The sequence below is a fragment of the Crinia signifera genome, chromosome 4 (assembly GCF_055691185.1).
Source record: "Crinia signifera chromosome 4, ASM5569118v1, whole genome shotgun sequence".
NCBI classification, from domain to species: Eukaryota; Metazoa; Chordata; class Amphibia; order Anura; family Myobatrachidae; genus Crinia; species Crinia signifera.
Window position 1 is genome coordinate 315,554,920 of NC_139220.1, and position 12,642 is coordinate 315,567,561.

At 45.5% G+C, this 12,642-nt stretch overlaps 1 protein-coding gene across 1 annotated transcript in view; it reads left to right on the plus strand.

The window, feature by feature from the left end:
* LOC146073354 (uncharacterized) overlaps positions 1–8,760 on the plus strand; it is a 32,247-nt gene extending 23,487 nt beyond the window's left edge. The window contains exons 2-6 of the mRNA XM_083180531.1: positions 6,324–6,416; positions 6,543–7,004; positions 7,332–7,414; positions 8,254–8,389; positions 8,734–8,760. Coding sequence (XP_083036657.1) covers positions 6,324–6,416; positions 6,543–7,004; positions 7,332–7,414; positions 8,254–8,389; positions 8,734–8,760 — 801 coding nt within the window. The remainder of the gene's footprint in view (positions 1–6,323; positions 6,417–6,542; positions 7,005–7,331; positions 7,415–8,253; positions 8,390–8,733) is intronic.
* Positions 8,761–12,642: the final 3,882 nt, after the last annotated feature.

Here is a 12,642-nt window from a genome sequence, read left to right on the forward strand (position 1 = left end):
TGACGTAACCACGGGCAACGCTGATCCTCCCTCCCAGTTTCTCCTGTGCCCAGAAAACTATCTTCTTGCCTTCATATGCATATGTAACAGTATGGGATACAGTATAAAAAGCTTTGGGAACATATTACAGTCATTTACATAACATGAGGGAATATTTCCCTCCAGTAGCACACATAATCAGCCTAATGGAATAACCTGTTTGGATTATTCAGTATAACCTCCTATTAGTGTCCGACATACAGCCCTGTGATGTCCCCTGTATACAGCAGTCTGGGGAACACAGCTCAGATATGAATACAGTCAGTGATAATATCCGGTTATCACCGGCATTTCGCAATTCTCTTTGCTGAAGCGCAGAAAGAGGCGGGAGAACAACATATGACGGAAAGGGGCGTGGCCTGGTTTCGTCACATAGGGCTTCACTGATTTTTTAAAACCAGCCCAAGGCTCCAGGTCCGGGGCTTGTTCCCAAAATATGGGGGGACAAAATGACTAGGGGTCCCCTGTATTTTAAGAACCAGCCCCAGGCCAAACCAGCCAGCAGGGTAATGCCACAGCCGGGGGGAGACTTTTTATACAAGTCCCCCCGGCCAAAGCATTCAGCCCTCTGACCGGTCAACCTGGCCAGGGGTCCTGGGGAACTGGGGACCCCACATAAAGCCCCCCCCCCCCTCCAGGACTTACCTGGCCAGGCTGAAGCCTGTGGCCCTGAAGCGATGGTCACCGGGCTGATAAAGTGCAAAAAATTGATTAAAAACTATTGTCTTATACTGTGGAACTATGAGTCCCAGCAAGCCTCCGTCACACGCTGGGACTTGGAGAACCACAAGTCCCAGCATGCGGGGCATTAAAGTGCCCGCTGGCACTTGTATTTCTACAGTAAAAGAAATAGTTAAATAAACACACTGACACACGTGAAAAATAAAAGTTTAATGCATACATTACACACACATACTGATACTTACCTATCTTGAGCCTGTAGGTAGCCCTCGGTCTGTCCGGTGTCCTGGTCTGATGTGTGTTGAAAAACTGGGAGGGGCAAAAAGGGGGAAAAATAAAAGCAGTAAGTGATCCTAGGTTATAGTTGACATTGGAAAGCATTTGGTGATGTAGAGCAGTGGTTCCCAACCCTGGTCCTCAAGTACCCCCAACAGTGCACGTTTTCCAGGTTACACGGCAGGTGCATTCATTATTCAGACACATTTTAAAAGAACCATAGGTGGAGCTAATTATGTCACCTGTGATTCTGTGTGGAGACCTGGAAAACATGCACTGTTGGGGGTACTTGAGGACCAGGGTTGGGAATCACTGATGTAGAGGATGATGAGGAGAAGCAGTGGGTGATGCCAGGGGATAGGTGACATGGGGAAGCATTCGGTGATGTAGAGGATTATGAGGAGAAGCAGTGGGTGATGCCAGGGGATAGGTGACATGGGGAAGCATTAGGTGATGTAGAGGATTATGAGGAGAAGCAGAGGGTGATGCCAGGGGATAGGTGACATGGGAAAGCAGTAGGTGATCCCAGGGGATAGGTGACATGGGGAAGCATTAGGTGATGTAGTGGATGGTGAGGAGAAGCAGTGGGTGATGCCAGGGGATAGGTGACATGGGAAAGCATTAGGTGATGTAGAGGATGACGAGGAGAAGCAGTGGGTGATGCCAGGGGATAGGTGACATGGGAAAGCAGTAGGTGATGTAGTGGATGGTGAGGAGAAGTAGTGGGTGATGCCAGGGGATAGGTGACATGGGGAAGCATTAGGTGATGTAGTGGATGGTGAGGAGAAGCAGTAGGTGATGCCAGGGGATAGGTGACATGGGGAAGCATTAGGTGATGTAGTGGATGGTGAGGAGAAGCAGTAGGTGATGCCAGGGGATAGGTGACATTGGGAAAAGTATTAGGTGATCCCAGGGGATAGGTGACATGGGAAAGCAGTAGGTGATCCCAGGGGATAGGTGACATAAGAAAGCATTAGGTGATGTAGAGGATGACGAGGAGAAGCAGTGGGTGATGCCAGGGGATAGGTGACATGGGAAATCAGTAGGTGATCCCAGGGGATAGGTGACATAAGAAAGCATTAGGTGATGTAGTGGATGGTGAGGAGAAGTAGTGGGTGATGCCAGGTAGAGGGAGACAGATAGACACAGTTGGGGAGGAAGAGGAACAGAGGGACAGAGAAACACTTGTTGACAGGAGAAGGACATATTGAAGGAAGTGGGTGATAAGGTAGGTGGGGGAGCTGGGGGAGTGATGGCTGGGAGACACTGGGCTGGTATTATGGGATTGTCAATACATGTTGGGACACTAATATGAGCACTGTCCTGCTGATGTCTTTCTCCTAGACCTGCACAGTCACTCTAACAACAGCCTCTCCTCTGCTGTATCACTTCTGCACTGCCAGCAGCAACTCCATCCCCCTGGAGCTCTGTCTACAGCTCTGTCGCCCACTCTGCTGGCTCTTGGCAGCTGCAGTTCTGCCACCCCCCCCCCCCCATAGTTTTCCCCATAGTTTTTTTTTATAAAATGACAGCTGGCACGTGCCCTGGTGCCCCCCTTCCCATAAAAAACCTTCACTGTAAATGCTCATCAAGCAAGCTATTTTATCTTTACTTTGATGTAGGTGAGCATTTATTTCTAGTAAATATTTTATATTATACACTGTTCAATGGTGCATATATTTTTCATTCTTTTTGTGTATGTATATATATATATATATATATATATATATACATATATAGAGAGAGAGTCCAATATAAAGAGCACTCACCAGTCTTCCAACTTCAATGCCAATAAAAATTGAATACATCACCAGGTTTTCAAAGCAGAATGTCGACGTTTCGAGCCACTGCGGGCCCTTTGTCAAGACAAGTGATGAATGGGTCACAGCCCCAGAAGTACATACCACCATATCCATTTACACAGAATATATACTATACTCTCTACCAGAAAGTGACCGACAGGAACACCCTTCTTTGGGCCACGAGTCACCTCCCGGACTCCCTCAAGTCCAACTTACCCATTTCGCAATTCCTTCGGGTTATGCGTAACAACTCTGAAGAGTCGGCCATGACAAGGCAATTGTCTGAATGCAAACAAAGATTTCTGGATAGGGGGTACAGTCTCTCCTCTGCTGCATCACTTCTGCGCAGCCAGCAGCATCTCCATCCCCCTGGGTCCACCAGGCAGATCTGTCCCCCACTTTATCTGTCTCCAGACAGCAGCAGATATCAACCCTTACTCCACCAGCTTGGGGCACCTGCTGCTTCATTCCCCCTCTGCTGGCTCCTCCTGGCATCAACAGATCATCAACTCATCTGCTGGCAGGAACAGCTTTGACCCCTCAGCTGGCTCCCAAAATAAATCCGCCAGCTCCTGGGTGCTTCAGCACTGCGCCCCCCTCAGCCAGCTCTCAGTAGCTGCAGCTCAGTTACACCACTCCAGGAGCTGCAGCAGCAACCCACCTCAGCTGGATCCCTGCAGCTTCAGCTCTGTCCCCTGTTCTGCCCCCATCAGCCAGCTCCCAGCAGTGTCTCCCATTTCAAATGCTACAACTCTGTCTCCCACTCTGCCGGCTCCCGGAAGCTTCAGCACCGTCACCCCCCCCCCCCCCCATCAGCTGGCTCCCAGGAGCTCTGTCTACAGCTCTGTCGCCCACTCAGCTGGCTCTTGGCAGCTGCAGCCCTGCCACCCCCCCCCCCATAGTTTTCCCCATATTTTTTTTTATAAAATGACAGCTGGCACGTGCCCTGGTGCCCCCCTCCCCATAAAAAACCTTCACTGTAAATGCTCATATACATCAAGCAAGCTATTTTATCTTTACTTTGATGTAGGTGAGCATTTATTTCTAGTAAATATTTTATATTATACACTGTTCAATGGTGCATATCTTTTTCATTCTTTTTGTGTATGTTTATATATATATATATATATATATATATATATATATATATAGATAGATAGATAGATAGATAGATAGATAGCAAAGGAAAAAAGACTAGCACTCGTAGGTCTTTCTTAGAAATCTGTATTCAGCAAACAGTGGAACAAACCAACGTTTCGGGGCAGCGCCCCTTTGTCAAGGTGTGTGTGAACAAAGTAAAACAAAATAGTGCTTACCTTGAATAAGGGTGAGTGGGTGGGCGGCGGCGCGTCGTGCTGGGCCTGGCCTGCTCCGTTGGAGGGTCGCGGTGACGTCGCACCGGAAGTGATGTCTGAGCCATATCAAGGAAGATAGGATGTTCAGGCTCTGATAGCGCCGGAAGTGACGCGGCGGGGGAGCTGGAACGCACGCTGACAGGCAGCCATGGTTACTAGAAACTCCAATCAGACCCAGTGGACGGCACTAGGCTGCCAGCATACCGCGTAGCCTGCGTGGAGACATGTCAAAACAAAGTGATTGTAAGGCAGTTATGCGTTGGTGACAAAGTAAAAAAATTAAACAGGAATGTTAAAAAAGTTAAGAGCGTTATACAGCACAGTTTCTCAAGGTGTTAGTAAAATGTGAAGCACGTGAGATGCTTGGTGAATAAAACGTGTAACCTTATGCTGGACCAGCATGAACCCTATGGACTCCCTGATATAACGGGTGAACATCCCGTGGTTTGGTGTCGACACCATATGTGTCGACCTGTACGGGTCACTGAAAATATCGGGGCAGTGATTAGTAGAAGCATGTCAGGTACCACAGGGAAAATACATGAGGAAGTTACAAATATTTTAAATTACATTAGGAAGAAAATCAAAGGGATAGAAAGAGTATTAGCAGAGGGAAGAAAAAAGCACACAGATAAGCGTGTAAACGCTTGCAGCTACTTAAGGCGTATAGATAGATAGATATAATTTTCCTTACACAATATGACACAGACATACCAGTAAGACGATGTTAACTTTTTACTTTTTACATTTCTTACAGGACGATTTTACAACATCTTCTAATATTCTTAGTCCAAATCCTGCTCAAAGGGACGTTGTTCTCTGATCCAGCCAACTGAAGTCATCATTACTTCTAACACCTGGAGGATTAAAGTGACTTTATTTTGCGGATAGAAGAAATATTCAACAATTCATTTTTCTCATCACGTACATGATGAGTCTCACAGGGGAGAGACCACATGTGTGCTCTGAGTGTGACAAAGGCTTTACATATAAGTCACAGCTTCTCAGACATCAGAGGAGTCACACAGGAGAGAAGCCATATGAATGTTCTGAATGCAGCAAATGTTTTTCCCATAAGTCACATCTTGTCCTACATCAGAGGAGTCACACAGGAGAGAAGCCATATAAATGTTCTGAATGCAGCAAATGTTTTTCCCGGCAGTCACTTCTTGTCCAACATCAGAGGAGTCACACAGGAGAGAAGCCATATAAATGTTCTGAATGCAGCAAATGTTTTCCCCGTAAGTCACATCTTGTCCTACATCAGAGGAGTCACACAGGAGAGAAGCCATATAAATGTTCTGAATGCAGCAAATGTTTTCCCCGTAAGTCACATCTTGTCCTACATCAGAGGAGTCACACAGGAGAGAAGCCATATAAATGTTCTGAATGCAGCAAATGTTTTTCCCGGCAGTCACTTCTTGTCCAACATCAGAGGAGTCACATAGGAGAGAAGCCATATAAATGTTCTGAATGCAGCCAATGTTTTATCCAGAGGTCACAGCTTGTCATACATCAGAGGAGTCACACAGGAGAGAAGCCATATAAATGTTCTGAATGCAGCAAATGTTTTTCCCAGCAGTCATTTCTTGTCCAACATCAGAGGAGTCACACAGGAGAGAAACCATATAAATGTTCTGAATGCAGCAAATGTTTTTCCCAGCAGTCATTTCTTGTCCAACATCAGAGGATTCACACAGGAGAGAAACCATATAAATGTTCTGAATGCATCAAATGTTTTTCCCAGAAGTCAAATCTTGTCCGACATCAGAGGAGTCACACAGGAGAGAAACCATATAAATGTTCTGAATGCAGCAAATGTTTTTCCCAGCAGTCATTTCTTGTCCAACATCAGAGGATTCACACAGGAGAGAAACCATATAAATGTTCTGAATGCATCAAATGTTTTTCCTGGAAGTCACAGCTTGTCCTACATCAGAGGAGTCACACAGGAGAGAAGCCATATAAATGTTCTGAATGCACCAAATGTTTTTCCCGGCAGTCATTTCTTGTCCAACATCAGAGGATTCACACTGGTGAGAAACCATATAAATGTTCTGAATGCATCAAATGTTTTTCCTGGAAGTCAAATCTTGTCCTACATCAGAGGAGTCACACAGGAGAGAAGCCATATAAATGTTCTGAATGCACCAAATGTTTTTCCCGGCAGTCATTTCTTGTCCAACATCAGAGGATTTACACTGGTGAGAAACCATATAAATGTTCTGAATGCATCAAATGTTTTTCCTGGAAGTCACAGCTTGTCCGACATCAGAGGAGTCACACAGGAGAGAAGCCATATAAATGTTCTGAATGCACCAAATTTTTTTCCCGGCAGTCATTTCTTGTCCAACATCAGATGATTCACACAGGAGAGAAACCATATAAATGTTCTGAATGCATCAAATGTTTTTCCCAGAAGTCAAATCTTGTCCGACATCAGAGGAGTCACACAGGAGAGAAGCCATATAAATGTTCTGAATGCAGCAAATGTTTTTCCCAGAAGTCAGAGCTTGTCCGTCATCAGAGGAGTCACACAGGAGAGAAGCCATATAAATGTTCTGAATGCAGCAAATGGTTTTCCCGGCAGTCATTTCTTGTCCAACATCAGAGGATTCACACAGGAGAGAAGCCATATAAATGTTCTGAATGCAGCAAATGTTTTTCCCAGCAGTCATTTCTTGTCCAACATCAGAGGATTCACACAGGAGAGAAACCATATAAATGTTCTGAATGCATCAAATGTTTTTCCCAGAAGTCAAATCTTGTCCGACATCAGAGGAGTCACACAGGAGAGAAACCATATAAATGTTCTGAATGCAGCAAATGTTTTTCCCAGCAGTCATTTCTTGTCCAACATCAGAGGATTCACACAGGAGAGAAACCATATAAATGTTCTGAATGCATCAAATGTTTTTCCTGGAAGTCACAGCTTGTCCTACATCAGAGGAGTCACACAGGAGAGAAGCCATATAAATGTTCTGAATGCACCAAATGTTTTTCCCGGCAGTCATTTCTTGTCCAACATCAGAGGATTCACACTGGTGAGAAACCATATAAATGTTCTGAATGCATCAAATGTTTTTCCTGGAAGTCAAATCTTGTCCTACATCAGAGGAGTCACACAGGAGAGAAGCCATATAAATGTTCTGAATGCACCAAATGTTTTTCCCGGCAGTCATTTCTTGTCCAACATCAGAGGATTTACACTGGTGAGAAACCATATAAATGTTCTGAATGCATCAAATGTTTTTCCTGGAAGTCACAGCTTGTCCGACATCAGAGGAGTCACACAGGAGAGAAGCCATATAAATGTTCTGAATGCACCAAATTTTTTTCCCGGCAGTCATTTCTTGTCCAACATCAGATGATTCACACAGGAGAGAAACCATATAAATGTTCTGAATGCATCAAATGTTTTTCCCAGAAGTCAAATCTTGTCCGACATCAGAGGAGTCACACAGGAGAGAAGCCATATAAATGTTCTGAATGCAGCAAATGTTTTTCCCAGAAGTCAGAGCTTGTCCGTCATCAGAGGAGTCACACAGGAGAGAAGCCATATAAATGTTCTGAATGCAGCAAATGGTTTTCCCGGCAGTCATTTCTTGTCCAACATCAGAGGATTCACACAGGAGAGAAGCCATATAAATGTTCTGAATGCAGCAAATGTTTTTCCCAGAAGTCACATCTTGTCCAACATCAGAGGAGTCACACAGGAGAGAGACTATATAAATGCACTGAATGAGTCACATAATTATGACCACCTCCTACATATGACGGCAGCATGTAGCCCATGAAGTACATCATGTGTCATGCACTGGCTTGGTGGGTATATAAGGTGTGCGATCGGCCACCTGCAAACATCACGCATTGCTGTCATGGAAAAAGGGGGAATTTATCTGATGTGCAAAGAGGGATAATTATCAGCCTTCGGGTAAGGGTGGCAGTATTTCTGAAACCGTGCAGATTGTGATCTGTTAACATGCCGCTGTGGTTATTGTGTATCGTGACTGGACAAATGGGACCATTGTGAGTAACTGATGTAAGAACTGAGAATCCCCAAATGCCGTTGATGTAAGAGGTGAACGTTGGCTCCAAAGGTGCATGAGGGACATCCAACGTGCTACAGTGGAGCAGCTCACCATCAACATGAACCTGAGGGCTACCAGACAGCTCAGCAATCCCTGCTGCATGTGGGGCTCTGCAGCTAATGACGATCTCTGCATCTATGTGGAAGTAGGTGTTTTGGCAAAAAAGCTTCAATGTGCCCAGCAGAATTACACCTCCGCTGATTGGGGAAGGGTTTCATTCTCTGATGAGTCACATTTTCTGCTTCATTGAATGGATGGACGTTGACATGTCACCTGCACTGTCCATACACTGTTATAGTCCCAAAGATGGATGGAGTCCAATAAACGGCAATTGTAATCCTATATGCCAACCGATAAAGCTGGCGCTAGTCCAGTGAAATGCGTTTGGTGCTGCCTGGTTCCAGATCCTGGGAGTATATTGGAGGACCCACCTGCTTCTTTCTCTGACCACGGTGTCCCTAAATATTGGAAGTCTCCGGCTTATTGCAGGACAATTCCACCTCCATCCCAAATTGAGACCTCCCATTACACCTGAGATCTGGTCATCCAACTCGATTTCAAAACAACATTTTTACATTTATATTTTTTGTGATTATATTGTGTTTTATTCTGTGCAAATGTAATGTTCTATATTTATGCATGCCAATACATGCATGGTTGAAAATATTATTAAATAATTTAACACGTTAATAATTGATTCACTCATTATTAAGTGCATGTGTGCCGTATAATTCTATGGGTGCCCCCTTGTGTCCTGTATCACTCCAGGGGTGCCCGCATGTGTGCCATATAATTCCATGGGTGCCCCCATGTGTCCTGTATCAGTCCTGGGGTGCCAGCTTGTGTGCCGTATAATTCCAGAGTTGCCCCATGTGTTCCATATCAGACCAGGGGAGCTGCCCTTTTTTTTTATGAAAATAAAAATAAGGTGTTTTTTTTTGTTTACTGCAAGGGCTGTTAAATGCGCTGTAGTCCAGGGGTGAGCCAAGAGTGCTGTATAATTCATGGGGTGTTGCTAAGTAAGGTGTGCTGCTCTTTTTTATAATTAAAAGAACACACATTTTTATTTTTACTGCAGGAATTTGTCTGCCGTATAATTCCATGCCTGCCGCCATGTGTTCCGTATCAGTCCAGGGGTGCCGCCATCTGTGCTATATAATTCCATGTGTGCTGTATCAGGTCAGGGGTGCCACCATCTGTGCCATATAATTCCTGGGGTAAGCCAAGTCTGACAATTTATGGGGTGCTTTCAAGTGTGCCATATCAGTCCAGGGGTGATGCTAAATGTGCCGTATCAGTCCAGGGGTGATGCTAGGTGTGCCGTATCAGACTAGGGGGATGCTAAGTGTGCCATATCAGTCCAGGGGTGATGCTAAATGTGCCGCATCAGTCCAGGGGTGATGCTACCTGTGCCATATCAGTCCACGGGTGATGCTAGGTGTGCCGTATCAGACTAGGGGGGATGCTAAGTGTGCCGTATCAGTCCAGGGGTGATGCTACCTGTGCCATATCAGTCCAGGGGTAATTCTAGGTGTGCAGTATCAGCCTAGAGGGGATGCTAAGTGTGCCATATCAGTCTAGTGTTTGTGCCGCACACTTGTGTGGCTTATCATAGTTATCCAGCTACCTCAGTGCAACCTTTTGCCCTAAAAACAATATTGTAAGGTGTGAGCTGTATTGGACAGAGAAGGAAAGGGACTGCTCAGAGGGGAACGCACTAAAGAAATAGAGTCATAAAAAATAACTTTTAATACATCAAAGGTGTGAGCTGTTCAGAATAGACTGGAAATGAGTGGAAATGAATGTTATTGAGGTTAATATAGTGTAGGAGCAAAAAATAAAAAACAAAATTCTGCGATTTTAGCAGTTTTTATGCTTTTTTAACAAAAAATCAGAACCCAAAACCCAAAAAATCCAAACACAAAACAATTAGGAGGTGTTTTGCCAAAACCCATTAGAACCCAAAACCTCAAGGTAATCAGAACCCAAAACCCCGAAAAGTGGCCGGTGCACATCCCTAGTGTTTTGGTTTTTAATTTGTGGGGACTGACCCTCCCTACATAAGCAGCTGCTCTAATTGGATTGGTAGCTCATATTCAAGTGCTCCTGGGGTCAACACTGTTGTGCTGACCCTCTTTTGTACAGCTGTACTGTGAATAAACTGCTTGCTGTTTGTGACTAGATGGCCTGCTGTTACCATTCTTGGTACTTGTGTATTTATCACCGCGCTCAGTACGCTATTTTTTGGACTATTCTGCGTACTGAAATCGCATCGCATTTCATTTTTACGTTGCATGCAATGCGATGCAATTTCCCTAGTTAATTTATTCACTGCTCCCTGTTCAATTTTTCATCTTCCTGTATATATGCATATGTGACAGAATACCCTGTGTCATATGTGTGTAAAAGCCCTGTGTATATGTATGTGTGATGTAAAATATCTTTTTGTACCCCCATTATTCACGTCATCCCGAAGCGTGGCAAGCGCAGCGGAACGCGTCCTCCGACCTTTTCATACCCCCACTATACACGTCAGCGTGGAGTTGTACATGTACACAGTGGCGTAACTATAAATTTTGCTCCCCCCTGCCAAAAAGTTTGTGGCGCCCCCCCCCCCCCCCCAGCCTCCTGTCCAGCATGTTTCCCCAGCGTGTGACGTCATCACGGAGAAGCTTAAGCAGGAGAGAGGAAGAGAGACCAGCAGACACTGTTGCTTCCCTTGGCTCCGACGCATCCCAGGCCGCCCTAGCAAGCCCATCCTGTACACAGTAGCCAATAGCCGGCTCTGTATACAGTCAATTGAATCAGTGGGGGAATTTGACATCTCTGCCATGGCCCCACCCGCGCTGTGGCTGACTCGCCTCAAGTACTCAGTCAGTGGGCAGCGGCAGGCAGCAGCATGTCAGGCGTCGAGCGGGTGCTGGCTCCCACACAGACCCTGCTGCTGCTTGCTCCCCCAAGCGGCTGCTGGGGCTGTCTTACAGTAGTTACGCCACTGCATGTACATGTAAAGTAATCCGCGTCCTCTCATGGGGCTCTCTGCGCTTTCCACGCTTCGGGCTCGGTGGCTCGCTGCGCTCGTCACACTATATAAAATTAACTCCACGCTGACGTGGATAGTGGGGGATTGAAAAGGTCGGAGGACCCGTTCCGCCTCCCCTCACGGGGCTCGCTATGCTCGCCACGCTTCGGGATGACGTGGATAATGGGGGTGTTTTCTGGACACATTCACACCTGCAATATCATACATCTGACACAGTAATGGCGACGCGTGTTAACAAATAACTATTATAATTTAGTAAATAATTAATGATAATAATCAGCAAAAAAATGACAATGATAGGAGTCAATGAATAATAAGAACATTAACGAATTAAAACTGTTAATAGTGAGAATAATGAAAATAATGATTTTAAAAAAAGATAGAAGAAGAAGAAGATAAAAGAAGAGTCAATCTGCCTTTGGGAGCAGCGGCAGCGCATGAAGTATGCGCTCACATGGCTTATCTGCAGCCAAACTTTTACGGCATATAAATTCCTGCAAATAGGACTCCAAATGGTTACGTGCTGTACCCGTTGCCGCTTGTTCCGCCATTTGCAGGAGCCCCATAAGCGTTCAATGGTTTGCGTGTGCACACCAGTATCCGGGTCTACAAAGTTGTATTTGTGATTGACCCTGGCATGATGATATCCTGCCCGCTCCAATTCTTCTGTGCTGTATGCCCACCAGCAATCACTATAAATAGGTGTGCCAGGCTCGATGTATTGATGTATGGCGGACATTAGAGTGGCAGCGTCACGTTTGGGCACAACAGTAATGAAGCACTGTCCAGTTTTACGTGAGATGCCTCCAAAAACCCATTCCTGAGGTAAAACACGGCCCACATTACTTTTTATTTTTTTACAAAAAGGCTTTTGTCAACCTCCACAATCTGGCCCGGTCCACCAATACGGCGCTGCGGGTGTGCCATCAGGTCCATGGTACAGGCCTCCCGCATCCAGGCATTGTACAGGACCACTGCTTTATTGGACATTTGGAGCTCACGCTGACAGTGTTATATAGATGTCAGCTCCTCTGCCCACAAATAAATAAATCTGATCAGAGTCAGAAATGATAAGCGGCACCCAGGAAAAAATGGGCCGCTCTTAAACTCACCTTTTGCCGGGATGCTTTTAAATGGCACCGCCACATACACTCCTTAACAGTCAAGCGCATGGGGTGCCCATTGGTGCAAGTAGCCATCACTGACAGCAGGTGATGGTCCTGAAGAAATTAGACAGCATCGTCCTCTGTCTGAGGCAGCGTAAATTAGCTAATGGATGCAACCATCTCAATAACTTTAAGCAAATAACAGGATATCACTGTAAATCACAGGACAACACCAGCAGCTCTGAGGTA